The 22030-nt window shown below is 40.1% G+C and overlaps 1 protein-coding gene across 2 annotated transcripts in view; it reads left to right on the top strand.

Moving 5' to 3' along the window:
• The window catches only part of ssbp2a (single stranded DNA binding protein 2a), a 54217-nt gene that overhangs the window by 31833 nt on the left and 354 nt on the right, over positions 1 to 22030 (top strand). For both annotated transcript variants that reach the window (XM_042421572.1, XM_042421573.1), the window contains exons 5-17: positions 14773 to 14862; positions 16583 to 16642; positions 16757 to 16823; positions 17715 to 17785; positions 17881 to 17948; positions 18467 to 18515; positions 18601 to 18636; positions 18738 to 18792; positions 18885 to 18955; positions 19280 to 19358; positions 19528 to 19556; positions 19642 to 19740; positions 19934 to 22030. The exon at positions 19934 to 22030 is cut by the window's right edge and continues 354 nt beyond it. In XM_042421572.1, coding sequence (XP_042277506.1) covers positions 14773 to 14862; positions 16583 to 16642; positions 16757 to 16823; positions 17715 to 17785; positions 17881 to 17948; positions 18467 to 18515; positions 18601 to 18636; positions 18738 to 18792; positions 18885 to 18955; positions 19280 to 19358; positions 19528 to 19556; positions 19642 to 19740; positions 19934 to 19963 — 804 coding nt within the window. In that variant the 3' untranslated portion in view covers positions 19964 to 22030. The remainder of the gene's footprint in view (positions 1 to 14772; positions 14863 to 16582; positions 16643 to 16756; positions 16824 to 17714; positions 17786 to 17880; positions 17949 to 18466; positions 18516 to 18600; positions 18637 to 18737; positions 18793 to 18884; positions 18956 to 19279; positions 19359 to 19527; positions 19557 to 19641; positions 19741 to 19933) is intronic.

Genomic DNA, 22030 nt, shown 5'->3' with positions numbered 1-22030 from the left:
AGACTGATGGAGATTTTAATCAGACATTTTGATGGTAATTATTTTCAGATAGCTAATTACTGAGTGAAGTCCTAATTACTCTGCTGCAACTCTGTTCTTTTAAATGGAGGCTGAAGACTTTTCTGTTTGCCGCTGCCTCTTATTAAATCAAATTTGAGGCTTTTGATTAATATCTTACTCTGCGTTGTAACGTCTTATTCTATTTTAGCTTATTTTTATTTTCTATTTAACTCTTTTTAATTGTATTTAAATGTCTTTTCATACTGCCTTATGCCGCTTTTACATTTTGTCTCGATGCCTTTTATGTTTTATGTAAAGCACCTTGCTTTGCCTAATTAATACCGGGGAGATGTAGGAGCTCATTCACATCATCTTTGTGTCCCTTTCTTTTGATAATCGATGGGATTGTGACGAGGCTTTTGACTTGATTTGCACGATTACACCAGTTTGACTGTAGATAAAGTAGGCTTTGAGTAAACCTGGTTTAAAGCAACAGCAGCATTTTGGTTCTGTCTGTTTACACGGAGAGCATCATGACGTTGTGCATCTGGTCGTTCACTGTATATGTGGATCATATCACTAGATTTCGGTGTCTGAGGATGATGCGTAGGACATTAATACAATGATCGAATGTTAAAAGGGAAAATAAGACTGATGAACAAAGTGAAGAGAGATGCGATGTTATTGATTTCTATCCTCGGACAAGCTTTTCAGGCTTCAGAAAGGCTGTTTACAGTTCTGTTAAGTGCTTTGTAAATTGCGTTCTCAATACTAAATGAGCGGTTTCCATTTGCGAAGGGCCATGAAGTCATAAAAACAAGTTATTTTTAAATTCTTATGCTTGGTCCGGAAATGGTCTTATTAGAGACAAAAGTTAGTTACTACTGCTTTTCTCTGTGTTGTCTCTCAAGAATCAATCTATGCAGGTCATTTCAGGCTCTCCTGATAGTGTTGTGAGTCTTGTCATTCTAAGATAGTGCAACCTGCTAATAAAAATAGTGAAGATGATTAACAAATTGAGAGAAATATGATTTGTATTTTCATGTGTTTTAACTGATTTCTGCAGTAACAACTGGGTGGTTTCTCTGCTGGCAGCAAACTTTTGTCCCAACTCATTTCTGTGATCTTTAACAAAATACGGGCCAATTAAAACGGAGCAAGAAAGAATCGAGCCAGCATGAAATTGCTTGTAAGACCTGTGGAAACAATATTGAGCATATTAGCAGCATTTATTCTACTACATTATGACATTTAAACACTTTAAAATGTTTGCTGTACTCAAAAGTGGTCCATTTAATTGAAATAGAAACATCGCCATATAAATTGTGTGAAGTGCATCGGTGCGTTGTTGTGTGTTTACGTGCGGCACTGTGAATTTGCGGAATAATTGTACACGTACATGTTGAAATTTAACTCAGTGGATTATTCTTGCAGGCTCTGGGAGAGACAGTTAGAGACCGTCTAGAGGTTAGAGAAGCAGACTGGTGCTGGAAAGGCTGACAAGCTAGAAAAATGTATTGGGGGAGAAGTTAAACAGATGAAAAAACCTCCACCGAGAGAGATACCTGACTCCTGATTTTAGGCGATTATCAGTGTCTGACAGTTGTACTGGTTGTGCTGTGCATCCCCCTGATAAGAATGTGCTTATTAACTGAAGCAAGCCGTTGGTTGAAAAATTTGTCCCCCTGGATAAATAAAGATTTTTTTTTTTTTTTTAGAAAAAGTTGATATTGTGACTCAAAATGCGCTGTGAAGTAAAATGTTGCAGTTGGCTGTGAAAGTCTGTAATGTACAGTTACTGTGATTACACTTTGTTTAGGGATTTTAGCTGTGTCTCCTTCTCCTGTGAATGTGTGATGGCTTCTCACAGCCACAAAAAAAAAAAAAGTATAGATGCTATTCAATCAACCAGAAGATGAGGCGACAAATATTAGGGAACTAGGCCACATATGCAGAATCAGCCGGGCATGCAGCCCCACAGGATGACAGACGAAGACGGTCATTAATGTAGGAAAACTGGATTACAGACAGTCATGCAGACAGTGAAGCTAGGCAAATATTTCTACAAATAAACACCCTCCAAAAGTCTTTAAGAAACATGCCAACACATAAAGGAAAAATCTGCTTTGTAAAATTCTCATTTTTCCTAAAGCAAATTAAAATATGCCAGTGTAATTAGACTTTAGAATTGAATTTGGTCCAGTGAAAATCCTGTTTTTAATGCTCATTTTTAGCATTTTTCAGAGTCAAGAGATGTGACTTGATACCAACATGAAGCAGGTAGTTTTTAACCATATTTTAAGACAATAGTTCCCAGTCTTTTTGGCTGGTGACCCCTTAAAAAGAAAGTGTCCATTTGTGACGAATCATCACAATTTGTGGCCATAGTGTGGTCATGAGTTGTGAGCATTGTTTCATTTTTAGAAGGAGGAAGAGGTGTCAAAACTTGCACAAGCAAAGTGAAAAAATAAAGAAAAGTTAGCAAAAGAAAAACCAACATGTTGTGCTGCAGTATTAATTTTCTGTTTTATTCATTTAATCATCTTATGACCCCTCGGGGAGTCTTGACCCCCAGTTTGGGAACAACTGTTTTAAGATATTGCTACTTGGGGAAAGTTTGTAAAAATATAAATTAGGAAAAGCGCAGAAGAAATAATTGTCATTGTAACTCACTGGCTGTCTGTACAAGGCAAAATTACTTAAAATTGGATATTTTTTTTTCATCAGAGAGGGTGACAGATGGATGAACTGGAGACAGTTGACAGGCAGAAGTGTTACAGGCCAGTATTATAGTGAGGAGAGCCTGCTATCATTGTGTGGCATCACTGTGGGAGATAGCAGGCACACAGCAGTTAGAGGGGAAGAAGAGATCAAGAGGCAGTGCCAAGAGCAACCCCCTTTGATAAAAAATGCTCCGTCTCAGGCTGCCAGATCTTACATTCATACTCTCTCACTCATGCATGGAAATGTATTCACACTGCTCAATTTAACATCAGCACACGTATTCTGTCACGTATTGTACAGCTGAAGGGTACACACTTTTATAAACATGTAATAACACACAGTACGGCTTTATTCATTTACATCCTGATGCACTCAGTGTTTGATATCGGTGAAAAAAAATATGTGTATGCAATGAGAAACAAAGTACAGTACACTAGATGTGTGCTGTTACACTAAACAGAAGGACACTCATATACACACTTGACCTTGGATTTATCATGTTCTCTAGTGTCTGCGGTCTTCCTGGTACAACCATTATAAGATGGGCCTTTACTCATGATTCACTTTGGTTGTTTTCTGATGTTCTGCAACCCTAATAACCCAGTAACACGCAGTACTTCACAGAAAGTTGCAAAAGAAAATGCTGTGATGTTGGAATTATTAATTATTAATGTTTAATTTCCCTCTAGCACTGCAAGAATGGCAAAATGAGTCCATCTGTCAAAAACTTTAGTCCAGAGCGACGTTTTCTGGCTAAAATCTCTACTTGTACCCAGGAAATATTAAAATATTATGATGAGATCACCATGAAATTCAGCGAGCACATATATGCTCCCCAGAGGATAAACCCTCTTCGTTTTGGACACTCCAGATGCTTTTCTGCTGTGCCACCAACTGGCTGATATGTCCATGAGATTTTTTTTGTGAATAATCTAAAAGGTTTAATCAACTAATTTTCTGTCTCCAATCAATTTCTTTCATAAGGAATGCTCAAATTGAAAGTAGGTACCATATATCACTGCTCTTTTCTACATAAAATAATCCAATTCAGAGTCATGAGCTCAGAACAAATAAAATCAATATTCAACCTCAACAAGCCAACTTCCTTGCGGCTACTTCATTGACTGAGGGACTTTCTTTCCCCTGAAGTTGTCTTTTCAGGCGGAGCTGCCTCCCAACGAACTCCAATCAAACCTCCTCTAACCTTCAGCCTTAATTGAACCATCTAGAACTGGTTTGTCCAAGACTTTGTTGCATATTTTTGTAATTACAGTAACACCAGCTGCATTTAATCCTTTGAAGATAATTTTACCTCTTACTGGAACAAATTATAAACCGATTATTAGTTAGTTCCTTAAACTATTGCATATTTTTCCCCATGGGCTTGCAGTTGTCAAACATTACTGTAATTTATGAGGAAATGATACAAACATGCTGAAAAATCCTGTCTGTAATAATGACAAAAAACTCTTTAAGAGGCTTAGAAGTTTTACTTTATGATCTGATTATGAATTAGCATAAAACAAACCTGAGAATGAATTGCTTGGTGCAGTGACATGAAATACAAACCTAAATTTTGACCAAAGCCTGTGAGTGTGTTTGTGTGCGCATGCATATGAAGAGCAAAAACAGAGAGGACAGAGACAACCTAGAAACAGAGACCCTGTTGGCTCCAAGCATTGTGGGTAACAAGCTGATTCCAACCAGTTGAGAACCAATGGGGGTTGGGGAGACCCCCAGTCTGTTTCCAGGGAAACTGAGCCATTTCTCCTCCTCTGTCTCTCTCTCTCTCTATCTCTCTCTCTCTCTCTCTCGCACGCTCCCATGTTCCTTGGCGGTGTTGAGGAGGAGGGAGATGTGGAGGTGACTCACTGTAACATCATTGCCATGGCAATGAAGAGCGAGCCGAGTGAAGGGAGAAAAAGAATGGGAATTTCCATAGGTTGAGCAGAGATGGAAACTGTTGTCACAATCTCCAACTGTTAGAAAAACAACAAGGGAAATTTCAGTGTTAAACTGGGCTGCTGATACTCTACTTCTCTCCATTTCTCTAGGAGAACACTGCAATCACTCGTTCTACCTTTTCTATTTTTCCCTCCGCTGCCTGTCCCTTCACTCTCCGTGCTGCTTCATCCTCTCTTTTGCACATCAGCAGCTTTCCTCTCCTTCATTGCCTCTGCTTATCTCTGTCCCCGCTCTCAGTCTTTCTGCATTCCTCTTTATGTCTCTTATCGTCTTCCTTCCTCTTTTGCCGGCCTGTTGCGCTCAGCCCTCTGGTCTCCGAGGAGTGTGTTTTCCACTGCTGCGTTACGCTGAGTCATGTCACATGCATGTTTTGACACGCTGAGGTGGAGTGTTTATGTGATGTTGACATATGCACGCTTTGCTGCTCTGCAGTGGGCAGGGGCAAAGACGAGGGCACGGCGCAGAGTGGAGAGGAGAGGTTAACTGAGGGCAGAGGAAGACAAGAAGGTGTAAGAATGAGAAGAAGCTCTAACGCAGCTGTGGGATACAAAGGAGTCCTTTCTAGTTTGGCTGCAGTTATTATTGATTATGAAAATAAGGCTCTTAGTCAGGAGCATGTGTTATGTGTCTGTAACAGTCTGAGTAAAAGTGCTGTCTGAGCACATGCTTCTCACAGAAATCCTCAAGAATATTTCTGTCTTAGAGAAATAGTCAGAGTTGGAGTTTTGATATCTGAATCTGGCAATGTTAGCACATTTTTTGTCTGGACATAGGACACTGTGTACCTTTTTTAAAAAAAAAAAAACTAAAAAAAAACAACATCCAGCCTCACCCTGTCCAGACCTGTCAACCCTCCTGTTTTTCCTGGGATATTTTCCCGTATATCTCCTGTATTTTTAACCTTTCTAAAAAAAGAAAAAAAAAACAAAAGTTTGCCAGTAAGGTACATTCCCTGCAGGTAAAGCAGATGGCAGTATGTAGAACATAAGCTGTAACATCTAGTGACAAGAAGTCATTCAAGCCATAGATTGTAAAAAATAATGGCACCCGCCCATAAAACAAGAAGAAGAACTCAAGTGCATCAGGTGTATGGATGGTGAATGTCAATCCATTTTTTCCCCCCAATTGTCTCAGTAGCCTCTCTCAAAATCACAATTGAAGTATAATGTGTAAGTGATACATATCCTCATTTAAGCAGCCTAATACATAAATAAACTTTTAAGTGCTGAAATTATATGCAGGGATGTTCATTTCACTTTCAATCAGGTATCTGATTCTCAACACCTTATTGTAGTCATTTACTTAACGTAGGAACTAGTTAACCCAGTCCTTGTTGCACTGATATTTTAAAGCAAGTGGTTGCCTGGTGGTGATTTTGGGATTCATTGTGCGTACCCTTGTCTAAATGTAGGGCGTATGTGGACTCTGGTAGGGGGGTGGTGGGACAGCTCGGGGCGGGGCACCGGAAAATTTCCCTTATTTTCAAATCCCAATGTTGACAGGTATGCCTGTTTTACCTGACCCATTTGAGACCATTTTGTGTGTGAAAAAGAGAAGAAAGCTATAGAAATGCTGCGAAGGTTTACACAGCAGTACCCTCGCAGGTTGTGTGTGAGAAAGGGATTACAGTGAATGATCCAGAGATTGAGACACAGAAGTTGCAGCAGGACTATGGAGTGAGAGCAGGAGGGCAAAGCGAGAATGCTGACACGATCAGACTGGCGTGTTATCTCTTTGACCCCAACTAACCCCAGTGGTTTTTTGCTGTTGTAGACACCCATATCCTTATCTGGTGCTGTCTCTTATGTCTGGCCTTCTTGCACTATAAGGACTGCAAGATGAGACACTGAAAGCGACTTCTCACTAGCTCGGATTAATGACGTTTTTATCGACAATTCTCATTTTTTCTTCTTCTAGTTGACCATCGGATCCCTGCCATTGTAACATATAAACTATTTTAAAAGAAGTGATTCAATGTTCTATATCACAGAATATGTGGATTTCAGCGGAATCAATATTCTGTCTTTGTATCGATCTGCCGTGAAGAGGAGACCATGACATAGTCTCCTCTTCATCTCAAGCTGCGGCTTTTACATCTGCCTCTGTGTCTCTCTACCCTTTCCTCTCCTCTCACTTCAGTCCATCTCCCTTATCTCCCCTAGTGTCGTTGAACCAAGAGAGATAGTGGCGGGAGAAGTGTGGCTCTCCAGTGCCAAAGTGACTATCATTTTCAGCTCTGTATGTGTATCTGACATGTGCATCAGCCCACAGCTCCACCTCACATATTATACAGCTCCTCACAGCCCAGAGATGTTTACAAGGGTCGATAATGACATCAGTGATAATAGGAAACACGGCCAGCCCCCCCCTGTCACTGTCATCCTACCACCCTACCTGTAATAACCTAGTGAGACACATTGTGCTGCCATTTTACCTGGTAATCAGCCATAATGTTACACTAGAGAGTGTCTGCTGCATGGGATTTCTGTTGTACAGGATAATGTGCTTTACCTTGCGAGGCAGCTGGATTTGCGAGATCACAACATCGCAAAATCACACAGGAATCCATCTCGTCAGGCTCCAAGTTATGCGTTTCTGTCGGCCCAATAAGCATCCAACGAGGATTCTCGTGTGATCTCATGAATCCAGCTGCTTCGCAAGGTGTTTTTGAAAGTTCCTGCCCTTTTCCAAACAGTTTCCAAGGACGTTTTCTCAGATGATTCTGTGTAAGAAACTGGCACGTCAGGTTATATCATGCTGCTGAAGGTGGTAAAGATTGAAAAGATGGTGAGGGAACAGCGAGAGCCAAAGATATTGTGCAGATTGATTCTCTTATTTTTGTCAAAGAAAGTCCCGGTTTATTACAACTTGGGTTTATTTTTCTTTCTATTGGTTATAATAGCATGATACTCATCTGAGTACTACGACTGTTTGACTGCCCGTGTTCCCTGCTCCATCTGACCTCTTTTCGGTGATGTCACCCCCTTCCCAGAACTGAGCAATTAAAGGATAAGGCTAATAATGTTATTGTCAACAAATTTGATAAAAAGACAAAAAAACAACAATGCATTATTCCGTTTCTCTTTACTTTTTGACTTCCTTCAGAAATGGCATACGAATTTATGCTTTCATTTTTAAGAAGGCTGGTTTTGTAAAACAGCTGTATGTATAGCAAACCTTAATTAAAAAAGGAGTAAATAGTGCATTTGTAGGGAACTATTTTCAGCTATGGATTTGGTTCTCTAGAAGGTATTTATGGTAGCAAGACAGTGAATATGGGACCTGCTAATTTTATTGTTTTGGTCTTTGCATAGGACATGTTTTAAATAAGGAAAAATACAGTATATCACCACACATATCCTTTTTATTTGGTTATTAATTATCAACAGGAATGACTGCCAAAACTACAAAAACAGAACTGAGCTTGTATGAAATCTGAATTTCCCTCCAAGGCAACCTGAGTTTGTCCCATGTTAACATACAATTAACAAACACATGGATGTACTCACTTAATAGTTTTTTCATTTTCTTAGCAGCTTGAGCTCAGCTAGATCTCGTTGTTAAACAGCGGAGACCTGGGATGAAGTGCGGGGAGGAACACATTTTTCCACTCACTGCTGTGTTTTACTGGTGTAGCATATGGCTTGTTTTGGTTAAGAAAGGGAACTTTGAATGCCAGAGGGTGATTTTGAGCCTATCCGCCTTCAAATTGAAAAGTGAGTTTGGCAGAGGACTGGACAGCGGACCGTGTTAAACTGTCTCTGGTCGCCACAGGAGACTGTGAATAATACATGGTTAAAAGCAGAGCACAGCCATTCTCATTGCTACGCTGCTGAACACAATTCTTCTTCTCTCTTTCTTTCTTTCTCACTTCTTTGCTGCCTAGAAGTTTTTAGTTAAAACCCTCAGTAAGTTGTAGATGTACTGTTGTTATGCTTTGACAGTAACTGACAGACTTCGAAGTTACATTCTGTGGATATACAGTATGCATAAATCAATCTTCTTATTGCGTTTCCGCTCTCACACTTGAATGTGCGCATGTGGATGTGTGTGTGTGTGTGTTGCTTGTGACTGTGTGTGTGTGTGTATGTGAGTGTCATGCAGACTGGTAGCATCTCTTCTTTCCATTCCCCCCCACCCACCCACCCTCGTTCAGGAAGTGGACTAATGGCATTTGAGTGGATGGAGGGAGCGGGAAAGAGGGAGAAGGGAGGAGGGACGGAGTTCCTTCCTGTGTGGTGTGTCATTCGTAGATCCTGTTGTACTGCGAGTGGCCTTGAGACTCGGTGGTAACCCTTCCACACCCCACAACCATCCCCTACCCAGAGCAAATGTTAACTCAACAGGATTAAATAGTGCATTTGTTTAGGAATATTTCACTATTATTTTAAAGAATATTAACACACGTTTGGTGCGTTAGTGAGTATTGTACTGCTCCAGGGTGGTGTGTCGTTGACTCAAAATGAACCACAGTACAACAGAATGAATCATGTGTTGTTTGTGTTTCCAATACTGTTTGGTTACAACACATTAACACTGCCGGTTGCAATTGAGAGTGCATGTAATCCAGTTAGCCAGCAAGCAGAGAAGTCAAAATAGTTAGCATGTAATGTATGTATTCATGTAATGGATAAATTGTTTAAATATTTAGCTAAAATGAATGGATAAGCAGATGAAATGGTTAAATGTAATGGATAAATGGATGAAACATTATGCTTTTCCCATGTGGTTGTAGTATGAATGTAAACTGGGCCAAATCAACTTAAACAGAATCAATTCACATGTGTCAAATGTTAGAGTAACAATATCCACTTTTATATAATCAATAGAGTTAATGACATCTCCAAATCCATTGAAAAGAACGTATTTAGAACATAACAGATGGTGAACTTGAGTTCGTCTGATACAACTGTGGAGGACGATGAGACAAAAGAGGTTGTGAATCACTCGTCTGTGGCGCAGGAATAAGCAGACTTTGTCTGCACAGACATTACTCGTCAGTAGGATCAATTCATCATTGTTTTTCATCTGTTCATGGGATTTGTTGACAATAAGAAAAATATAGAATATCACCGGCCTTCTCCTTCAAGTCTAGTTACAGACGTGATTAAAAAAACATATTGTTATGGGGCAGCATATGGATACAAAAAAAGAAAATGAGACAGAGCTGATTTGTGTAAGAAGCCTCTGAGAGACAGAGAGGTGGAGAAAGCAGACAGCGACCGATGCAGGTTGAGACAGTGAGAGAGAGAGAGAGAGAGAGAGAGAGAGAGAACACAGACAGCCTTTTGAGATTCCACTCACGCATCTCTGAGTTTCTCTCAGTCTCCTAAGTATTGAAAGAAAATGACTCCCCACCTTCACACACACACACACACACACACATGCACGCACGCACAAAGTATGTATGCATTACACACACACGCGCATTAGTGTGGAACACAATCGGTAAACATATAGGGATGAAAGACTTTGCGAGTTATCTCATTAAGTATTACTGAGCCCTTAGTCTGATGGGATTAGTGTAGTGTGAATGTGGTATGGAGAAAGTCTGATTAGTTTATAGAGTAGCGTGCCTTTGTGTAATTGCATTAGATTTAAATGTCTACAATTCCCTCAACACATTTTTGTATTGTCTTCAGGGAACTACCGCATGTTGTGATCAACTTCACGTAAGTGTTTTCAATCTACAGCCACATTTTTTGTCTCAAAATTTTAATGTCAACAATGAGTCAACAGATCGTTGTTTCAATAAAGAGACATCAGTCAGCTCTCATTTCAGCAAAGCAAAGAATGCTTGATCAAATAAAGCAGGATGGTCATATATCGGTAAACTTCCTTGTTTATGTGGTAGTTCTCGTATCAGAAAGGATGGAGAGATTCCACACATCCCCACAGCAAGTCCGAGCCCCAATTTGTTTTAGCCCTTGCACATCTAAACCTTAAATTAACCTCCAACTGATGCAAAGTCCTTTTGATGTTGACATATGATACATTAACTGCAAATTTCGACCATCTTTCTTTGTATATTTTTATGGTAGATTCTTGTGTTTACCCCCTTTTTTGGACATTTTGTCTTAGTTTCATTCAGTGATGTTACAGCGCGCTTTACTGTATGTTTTGTTGCGTATGTCTGCTACACTGTGGCGTTCTCCTAGAGGGTGGCGGTTTGAATAATTTATGCAACAAATGAGTTTGCCAGGAGATGCAGGTGTTCATCTGAGGACATGCAGGGGCCTTTCCACCGCTTCAGGTTTCATCACAAACACCTTGTGGTTACAACGCCAGTACTGTAACAACAAATGTAGGGGGCGTAGTATGTTAAAGTTGGGGTAGGATGTGTCTCTGAAACGATTGTGTCATTTCCAGAGGGCTAAAGTAGAAAAAGACAGAGAGCAGACACAGAGAAGAAGCTCACAGAGGATCAAAAGAGATGCTAAGACATGATCTTGTTACTTCACCATTCATACAACAAGTTAGCTTTCATTTACCACGTGAGAATTTCATATGTAAGATGATCATGGTAATGATGATGATGATGGAAAATGAGCCACATACTGTAACACCTTGATCATCACAAGTCTCAGTAGATGAATGCTTCCATCTGGAGAGCACAGTCATCTGGTCAGGGTCTTATCATTTGTCCACAAAATGAATCAACAATAAACTCCACCAGGTTTCAAGTTCATTAACATCATCAGTTGTTCTCAAATGTGTTTCATAGTCAGTAATTCTCAGTCAGTAATGTACTGAGACTCACTGCACAAGACACTGTTGACGGTTACATTCACACAATAAAATACACTATGATAGAGTATGTTAATGTGTACAGCCGCCAGCTCAGTGTCTCATTGTTCCCCTCTCTGGGCCTTGTCAGAAAAGTGTAAACACTGATGTGCGAGAAGTGTAAATGATGGACTCATTAACAGCGTGAAACAATCTGTGTGCCTTTCATGTTTAAAAAGGTTAAGTGCTTGAATATGTTGAGCTTGGCTGTGAATCGGTATTTAAACAGAACTTCTTTAAAAGGAATTCATTGAGTCAAATCTAGTATTACACAGCAGTGTAAGTATGACAACCAACAGCCGGCTTCTACTGTTACAGCTATCATGAGCTACCGGCACCACAATGATCCGGTTATATTGCTTCAGGTGAAATCCTGCAATCTCACTGTCAACACGATTATCAGCAGCCGTGAGCTACGGCATAGTTTTTGAATGGCTGAGGTGAAGGTCTTAGCACATCAGCATGTTTAATTTCACTTTTATCGACAGTTACCTGAGTAATACTAGGTCAATACTAATGGAATAAACATTAAACGTTGCTGGACTGATTCTCTACCACCATCCGCATGTCAGTAGAGGTAATTAAAGTAGATAAAGGTAATTACTGACAGAGTCATGAGCATTTTTTCTTTTCGAATATTGAAATAAATTAGTCTGTATCTGTAAAGATACTAGGTCCACAAATCATTACGCTTTATCTGGTGATTGCTACTTAACACTCTGACTAACCTGTTCATATAGTCATCATACCCATGAGTCCAATTGGACTGACCTTATGCTTTTCTCGGTGCTTGATTAAAAAACAGCTCTCAGACTATGTGTACTTTATTATCACCTGACCAATACTGGATTTTTTAGGCTTATATGGAGCTAAAAAAAAAAAAAAATCTCATAATAATATATTGGCTGTTATCTATATGCATGTACAGATAAGACAAGCAAACATTTAGACAAACATTTTTCAGGCTGACTGACTTTTATTTTATTTTTTTATGAGTTGTGACCACAATATACACTTTGAACAGTTAAAGAATAAACTTGCTCTCTGATGGACAAACTATGTAACTGCAATAATGTTTCTAAATTACTTCAAACATATCTTTACTGTCTCTGTACAGCAATTTCTTGCTACTGATTGGCTGACACATACGCAGATATCTGCAATTAGCTAATATTGACCAAAATATTGCCCTGCCAATTTATTTATCAAGCTCAAATTTTTATATAACCCAAAGCAGTAGGGTTGCAACATTGTTGGACATACAGTATATTTTCATTTCATTTATATGTTCATTTTGTAAGGACATTGCCTGCTGATCAACAGAAAAAATACTGCAAAACTACACTTAGTCAAGAAGTCAAATTTTAATTTTTTTGTGGCTGGACTTTAAAATGCACCCTAAAAATCAAGTTAGTAACATTACTTCTTTAATATTAGTGTTGTATATTAGTAGCATTACAGCTGGCTAATATACTGTAAAGTACCAATTATCTTTTTGGATGTGAAGACACAGTGTCGGACTTAAATGATGACAAATCAGTGTCTCATATTAGTGTTATAGTGCTGCACAAATTTAACACAGAGACCTCCAACTTGTGATTCATTCAGATTTTCTGGTTTGTCATAATCAAGAGAGACTGCCAGCACCAGAGAAGTTAGTGTTTTTGTTTTCCATAGATGGAGGGTGCTGCAGGTTTTGGGGCAGGGAGATACCCTGGTGTGTTGTTTCTTTTTTTTTTTTTTTTTTTTCTTGTTGCTTTATTTGGAAAATGCTGCTTTGTCAGCAGGTCAGGTAGGTTTTTTTTTCCTCCCCCAGCTCTCCTTTTCCCACACAAACAAACATGAAGTACACTCACGTAGTCACACACACACATACACACATACACACATAATCTCTGCTTTGTCCTCTTTTCTCCTCTCTCCCTCCCTCTCCCTCTCTGAGCATGAAGGCAAACTCAGCAGACCTCCAGGCTGCCAGTGAGTAAAGGCATTCTGGGTAATCCAGGGTGCGAGAAGGCAGAGGGAAAGAAAGGGGGGGAAAACTCACAACAAAATCACACACTTGATGCTGTGCATGATGAGTGTGCACTCGGACAAACACAAACACACAAACAAAGCAAAACCAGTCTCTCACCACTGAACCATGCAGATACAATGTCCATCTGTGTCCATCTGTACATTCATCTGCTGAGACAAACACAGGCTCTGTTTGCAGCAGAATACAGAATCAAAAAAGCTGCACTGCATCCGGTTCCCCGTTGCTGAACATTAACAATTGGGAGATATAAAGGAAGATGAGGGAGGATCAGGGAATAGCGACGGTGGCGGGGTAGAGCAGAGAAGGATACAGGAGTGTCGTCAGTCTGCTTTTATCTCAGCTCTGATTAAACCTTGTTCCTGTCTGACCTAAAAAGTCAGCTGGCGGAAACTTCAGAGACCGTGGGTGAATTTCACCGGAGCTCTTTACACCCAGCCGATGCCTTCAGAGAGGGAGGGAGAGAAAGCGAGAGGGGAGATCAGAGAAATAGAACAGAGAGTGGGCAGACACTGGGAAAAAAAAAAAAAAAATCCACGCAGACACAGACTTCTGTTGGCTTTATGTGCTCACTGTTCACACATTATCATACGTGTGGATGTACACTCTTCCACGCCGCGTGTTGTCTCCGGTCTCATGTATTCCTAATGAGGATGAGGAAGAGGCCGGTGCTGGGTGGTAACTCCGGGTTAGTTAGTAGTACAATGCTACAGGAAGCAGACAGAGGCAGTACTGAAATGCACCAGCGCCGTCCGTCTGGAACAAGCACAACAAAAAACACAAGGTATAAAAATAAACCTGGACTGGGCCAGCATGGCAGGGCATCTGCAGAAAGAGGAAATATCCCACTGAGAGAGAGACAGCAAGGAAGAGATGGGGGAAGACCCTTGAATTGCTCTTTTTGTTTGTGTGTGTGTGTGTGTGCGTGTTACCAGGACTACACACCACAAATAGATGTAGTGGAGTATAATATTTCTCTCTGGATTTTTGTGGAAGTATGAAGTAGCATGAAATGGAAATACTCAAGTACCTCAAATTTGTGCTTAAGTTCAGCACAGGATAGTACAGTACTAGAACACATGTACTTAGTTACTTTCACTGCTGAGCAAAGATGTGTTGAAGTTTCTGCAGACTATTTTGAGTTGTTAGATTTACTCTCTCTCTCTCTCTGTCTTTGTCTCTGTCTGTGTGTGTGTGTGTGTGTGTGTGTGTGTGTGTGTGTGTGTGTGTGTGTGTGTGTGTGTGTGTGTTGCATCTTTCAGAGTGCTGCAGCAGCTCCTAGCCCCGTCCTTGGGAACCTTCCCCCAGGAGAGGGCATGCCAGTGGGGCCAGTCCCTCCAGGATTCTTTCAGGTATAAAGTGCACGCAGACACACACACACACACACACACACACACACACAAACAGAAAGAGAGTCTTTGGGTCTTTAGGCCACTCACGCGTATAGTATTTGATAAACGGGACACTAGGTAAATTATAGCCCATATTTCATCCCAGGGGGTTGGTGTGTTTCTCTTTTTTCATATATAAGAGTATTGGACTCTTGAAGTTGCTCCTCAAAGAACTCACTCACTCAAGCCTAACTGTATTTATTAATGTACGGCTACCTTTTACATGTGTCTATAATCTGCATATATCTATGTGTGTGGTTGCACCATTTTCTCAAATCTGATAGAAAAAGAGTCTGACAGGAGAAATAAATCTCTCAGAAGAAAACTTCGCCAGAGATTATTCTCTGTTCTCCATCACAAGGACTCTGCCAGTTGTACATTGATTAACTGTCATTATCACTCAAACTCAGACACTCGCATCTGACACACAGATCAATAACCTTCATAGGCATTTCTCAGCTCCGCTTTCAAAAAACTCAAACTTGAGTCCGAAACAGCCCTTTCCATCTCCTTCTGAAGATCAATTGTTCTTTGAAGACAAGGTCCTGTCAAGACTTACAGGTTAAAAAAAAAAAAAACACAACAACTACCAGAATCCCAGTTCTTGATTCAGGTCCCAGATAAATTCTTCACATGTGGACTGGATCAGAGAATATTTGCACAAAATAAATTCAGGTCACAGACAATGCACATCCAAAGCCTGCAAAGATATATCCACAGGTTTTTACTAGCTTTAAACATTATTTATTTTATTCATTCATCCAAATTACAAGATTAGTCATTTACTGACTCACTCATTCCCAAACCCTCTTTCTTCAATTGTTTGCATTTGTTAATATGAGAACAAGAGTTTAAATCATCACAGCATAGTACTTAAATAGACCTAAAATACTGTAGCTGTTTGCCTTAAATGGATTTTCAGCACATCTGGGAGATGAGAAGAGGGGTAATTAAAGAAAAGACCCTGATCAAAACAAGTGAACTATTGCTCTCTAGTGGCATGTCATAAAACTACAGTCTGGCTCTTCTTACCACGGTGGCATCATTTTAGCAGACATGGCAACAGCATTGCTACTGTCTTGCGGGGAGGACAAGTGGAAACACACTCGCAGCAACAGAAGAGCTACTGACACATACTGCCAACACTCTGCACTGTTAACACACAGACTGACATCATTATCAACAAACCTCATCCTTTATTCTCTCATTCTTTTTTCCATAAATCCAGTCCAATGAAAATGTGGTTGACTTCCACCGCTCTGCTGTCATGGAACTGTTGTTAAAGAAAAATGAGCCCAGAACTCAATAAAAGACACACACACAGTAGTCCTGGTTGGTTTCCTGTTTTGGAGAATGAAAAAATACCAGCACTGTAGATAAGCCTATATTACATATATTTCTGCAGAGGTTGACAGGTGGAACATTTGCTTTTTTATATACAGAGTATATAAAGTATGTAGATACTATTTGAATACATTTCCTGTAAAGATAATCCCCTCTCAGTAAAACATGATGTAGTACTTTGTTATGGAAGCCTTTGGTAGAATGACAAGAGCAAGTTTTTAGAGGCTCTGTCTTTGTCATGCATGTGATAGATTGTGCACACAGTATTTCTAACCCTGATTGATTCAACCTGCATTTATGCTTGTTTTTTTTGTTTGTTTTGGGGTTTTTTTTTCAGCCATTTATGTCACCTCGATACCCTGGAGGACCCAGACCACCCCTCAGATTACCCAATCAGGTAAGAGCCACACTGACACCTACAGGCAGAAGACATAACTGTGGAGAGTGGAAACGGGCAGTATCTGTGTGACACTGAGGATAATTCTGATGATGGATCCTCTCCTCTCTGTAGGGACTTGGAGGCGTCCCAGGTAGCCAGCCCATGTTGCCCAGTGGAATGGACCCCACAAGACAGCAAGGTACACATACTGCAGACACACTGGTGGTGCACACAAACACAGGGAAAATACAGCACGCTTTATGTGCTCAGTCAGCATCTGCTTCAATGAAAGATAGCTCTGGCATTATATTATGTTTTGATATCATAATATACCCTTAGAGAGATGAAAACTAACAAACAAGTTTTTTCTGTCTCAGCCTATTAGAGCTCATGATGATATCTAGAAACTATAAAAAACACATTAAAAGAGCCGTGCAATTGCACTGGCTGACATATTCCTTCATCACTATTAATATGGCTGCTGAAACAATTCAACAACTGTATTTTTTCTGTCTCTGGAGAGTCACAGCAGAGGTCCCTGAGCATGCACTGGGACGACGTTTTATACACGACTTTGCTATTTTGATGAGATATAAGAAGAAGCAGACAGTACTTGTTAGCAGGATAAATCCATTATTGGTTTTATCTCTTCATGGTATTTGTTGATAATACTTTTTTTTAAAATAGTCATAATCCGTACACCCACATTTACACAAACTAGTCACTCCTCCAGACATCATATAAATTGTGCATGAAAGACTCAGGATGTTCAGTTACTGTTCAATTAGACATTAGAAGGAAAGACGGAAGAAATTGTGTAATTGAGGCAACTGAAATTGATCTCCTCCTGGGCTTTTGAAAGACTACAGTGTCTTACTAAAGGGTGTAATACACAAAAATACACAAAGCGAATGTGCTTGTTTGAAGAGAGAGTTCAGCAGGCAGTGACAAAAGTTGTTTCACGATAATAGACAGGCCACATGTGATCAAATAACAGTTTCCCAGTAATAAATCACAGTGAGAGAATACACTCTACACTATCCTGGAAACCAATAGCTGATTGCGATATGACTGTTTGTCTGTATTTCAGGACATCCAAATATGGGAGGACCAATGCAGCGGATGACTCCACCCAGAGGCATGGTACCACTAGGGCCCCAGGTACAGGAGCAAATGATTTGTGTGGATATGTGTGGATAGTTACTCTCTTGTTGACATAACCGAGAGCATTTTGGCTTTTTTTTTTTTTTTTCCAGGGCTACGGAGGTGGGATGAGGCCACCGCTGAATGCACTGGTTGGTCCTGGGATGCCTGGCATGAACATGTGAGTGGTTTCTACCTACTGTATTCTACACACACATACACATGCAGGCATACAGTGACTAGCACAGGGCTACTTGTGCAGATAAAATGGAAAAAAAAGAAGAGAAATATTCCTTTTCCCTCCTCTGTCTCTCTCTTAAAATGTAAATGCACATCCCACATCTCCTTCACTCAGAAAGACAACAATCAACAGCAAATGTCCTTAATCTCTCACTACAGTAGATGCAGTCAGCTATTCCTTTATGTCCCTTTTAATTCCAACTCTACTGTGTGTTCTTAGCTCTTGGGGATCTGAAAGTGGAGCTGGGTGCCAGCTTTCCTCTTTTTTTGTCTTCTTTTTGTGTTTTTATTTGTGGGTTTTTTTTTGGTGTGTGGGTTTTTTTTTTACTTGTTGTTCCCATCACCTCTCTCTGGCAACAGAAGACCTTGTTGTTGCCAACTCAGCCCAAATGAACTGGAAACAAAGAAACTCACCAAAAGCAGAAAACTAAAGTGTGTGTTTGTGTGTGTGTATTTCAGGGGACCTGGTGGGGGTAGACCCTGGCCAAATCCTCCAAACTCCAATTCTGTAAGTGCTCTAACAAAACACAACCGACAGAAAGTTTTAACAGTTATTTTGTTTCTTTTAATATTTTCATTCTGTATTTTTGTAGACCCCTTATTCTTCTGCATCTCCAGGAAGTTATGTGGTATGTATGTTTGAGTTTAGACTTTTTCTGGTCACCAGCTGAACAGGCTTTAGTTAATTCGTTCATGAATAAATCTTACAATAGCCAAACTGTAATTTCAGGGACCTCCGGGAGGCGGGGGGCCACCCGGGACCCCAATAATGCCAAGTCCAGCAGGTAAAGTGTGTGTGTGTGTGTGTGTGTGTGTATACATACATACATTTATGCTCTTTTGTCCTCTTATTCTGTTTTCCCATTTTTTTTGTCAGATTCAACTAACTCCGGCGACAACATGTACACTATGATAAACACAGTTCCTCCAGGAGGAAGCCGACCAAACGTGAGGCATTATCTTTTCTTCTGTCTGTACATCACTGTGTCTTAGTGTACTTACTGTTCAGGGGATCAACATGTGGAGCTCCTTACTCACAGAACTCAAAATGAACCGTGACTGAGATAATTTTAAACTCAAATTCAAACAGTTTTTTAAGAGGAGTCATGTGGTCGTGAGTGATCTGGTGCTTTTTGCTTTTGTTTTATGGCACTTTTATTGTATCATTGATTGTAAATCATTTGTGTTTTGCACTGTTCTGTATGTATTTTATTCTTTAATGTTGGATTTTGTTCCCTGTCTATCATCGTCTCCTGTTTATGTTCTCGTCAGTTCCCTATGGGTGCAGGTGGCGATGGTCCTTTGGGGGGAATGGCTGGAATGGAGCCTCATCACATGAATGGATCATTAGGTACAGGAACAAGCAGCTTACGTTTGCTGCATTGACACTGAATATCTGTGTTGGACTGTGTATCTTTTTACCTAATTTGTAAGATAATGTATGCAAAATGAAGTGACTGTACAGTGAGTGTTTGATTGATTATGATGATTTGTGTTATTTATGTACTTGTTCTTCTCAGGGTCTGGTGATATGGACAGTCTCCCCAAGGTAAGAGAAAATATTCCTGTAATTTAGACATGTATATACACAAGCACTGTTTATGCTACGTCTTACTGTGTTCACCTTCGTGCAGAACTCTCCTGGTAACCTAAGTATGAGTAACCAGCCGGGAACCCCAAGAGAGGATGGAGAGATGGGTGGAAACTTCCTTAACCCTTTTCAGAATGAAAGTGTGAGTCATCATCTGCATGAAATTATTAGAAGGATCTCAAAAATAGGTTCACCACAGGGTAAAACTTTTAATGCTTGAGAGCGTTTCTTATTTATCCCTTGCAATTTGGTATTTCTAATTGAGGATACTGATGTACAACTAAAAGAAAATGCTTCTCTCTCACACACGCACATCTCTCTCTGTCTCTCTGCAGTATTCTCCAAACATGACGATGAGCGTGTGAAGGCTCTGGAAGTGGGTTGGTCAGTCGCTCAGTAAGCTGGTGTGGATTGGTAAAAAGCAGAGACAGGATGTGATGTCATGTAGGCCAGTGACTCTTCCTCCACCACCACCACCACCACCACCTGCCCAGTCGGGACAGCTGCCCCAGCCTCCGTCCTTCTACTAACCCCCCGCCCTCCCCCCCATCTCTCGCACACACACACACACACACCTCCCCTCCATGGTTTCTGTCCATGTCTCTTCTCACCTGTTTCTTCTCCCGTTCTAAGTGATGACTCTGCTACATTCATCAGTTCTTCCTCTGTAACTATGAGACTGTACAAAGGAACCAAAATGTAAACCACTTGGAGGTTGAACCCTGGTATATTTGTGTACAGTGTGTGTGTGCGTGTCTGTGTGTGCGTACGTGTGTGTGTGTGTGTGCGTGAGAGAGACTGTGCACACGCTCCAGTCACAGACTGATGTCATATCACGGATTTCATGCCCAAAAACAAAAGGCCAGTATCCTATTTATCCTAAAGTTTAAATTCTCAAGGATTTAAAGACACTTTTTGATTGATGGTAAAAAATTTAATATAACTGGTTTGTCACATGGAACATCTGTTGTCTTTTCTTGACAAATTTCTTAATCCATTACTGGAAGAGAATTGGAGAGACGCCACAATCATATTACCATAAGGTTTATTTGAGGCTTGTGCAGATATGCGTGAAGTCTTTTCAACATTGTGGTTGTCTAGATCTTTTAAGACCACCACTTACACTGTGTTTTATGTTTTATATTATGGGTCTGGGAATCAGTTGTCCTGCCGTCTGAGCTTTTTTTTTTATTATTATTTCTATCTTGATGTTCAGCCACAGATGTTGAAATGTAAAATCTTTTTTTTAAAGATCTTTTATTGGATTTCATGATACAAAAAATATTTACAAGATTAGGAAATTTGGTAAGCAATAAAGTGCAACCAGTGATAGTGCAAGCATTGATCAAGTGCATAGAGTTCAGTGATCTATTATAAAATGTGGTCAGGTCATAAATCCAGTATATTTCAGGGGAGGTGCTAAGATTTGTTTGACCTCTCTTCCTCCGGGGGTCAGCAAATACCTGTTTGATTACCATGTCGCTGTCAGTTACAGTCTGCTGTATTACCATGGCACATGTTATTTTCCACAAATTTAAACACACAACGCTTATGATTATTTGTATCAGTTCTGTCTGTTTAGATGGCTTTTTTTCTTCCTCAATACAATACACGACAGATTTATAACACAGATCAAATTTAACCCCAAGTAACATCTTTTCACGCTGTATCATGTGTTTTCAAGGCCTGCTGAGGCAAATGAAGTGCAGATCAAAGTCAGCATTTTTCAGTCTATAAACATCATTTACAGAAAGTCCTCAGCTCAACCTGAAATATGTGTTTGCATTTTCACATTGAATGGTTATTGAGTAAAAGAAGGAGCTGTGTTCAAGGCTTAAATCATATCAGATCAGCCACTTTGCTGAGGGCAGTCAGGATTAAAAAAAAAGCTATGTGCAAAGGTTAACCCTTGGTTTTTTTTGTTGTTTTTTTGGATAATTTTACTTTCTGTTAACTACACAAACACATTATGTGACCATGTTGTTTAACAAAATGGGACACTGAGCCTGTAGCCATATGATTGGTTGGTTTTGTTTGCCGGGGCCTCTCTCAAGTCTAGTACTTTAAACCTTGATCAGTATGATTTATCAGTTTGCGCCACATTTGCTAAACAAATGCACATCTAAATTCCTGCTGCCAACATTCTCCGGACTTAAATTATCAAAGTAAGAGAAGAATCAAAGACAGATGAGCGGTAAACTGTACGACACAAGCTTATAAAGTCACTTTGGTCACTCATACTTAAATGTCATCCGGATAAACTGTGATCTCAGTGTGATATGAGATGTTAGTTGGTACAGAAAGCTAAAATAAGCTTGTTTTTAATCAATGTTTTAAACTTTTTTCACTGCCCAAGATGTATGATCATCGTGTACAAAAAGGTCTATGTGCCTGTGAACATTCTCCTTTCCCCTCCCTTACTGCAAAGTGTA

This window comes from Thunnus maccoyii, chromosome 9 (assembly GCF_910596095.1).
Source record: "Thunnus maccoyii chromosome 9, fThuMac1.1, whole genome shotgun sequence".
Classification (NCBI taxonomy): Eukaryota; Metazoa; Chordata; class Actinopteri; order Scombriformes; family Scombridae; genus Thunnus; species Thunnus maccoyii.
The sequence above is the reverse complement of the archived record's forward strand: the minus strand, read 5'-3'. Positions and strand labels throughout refer to the sequence as shown.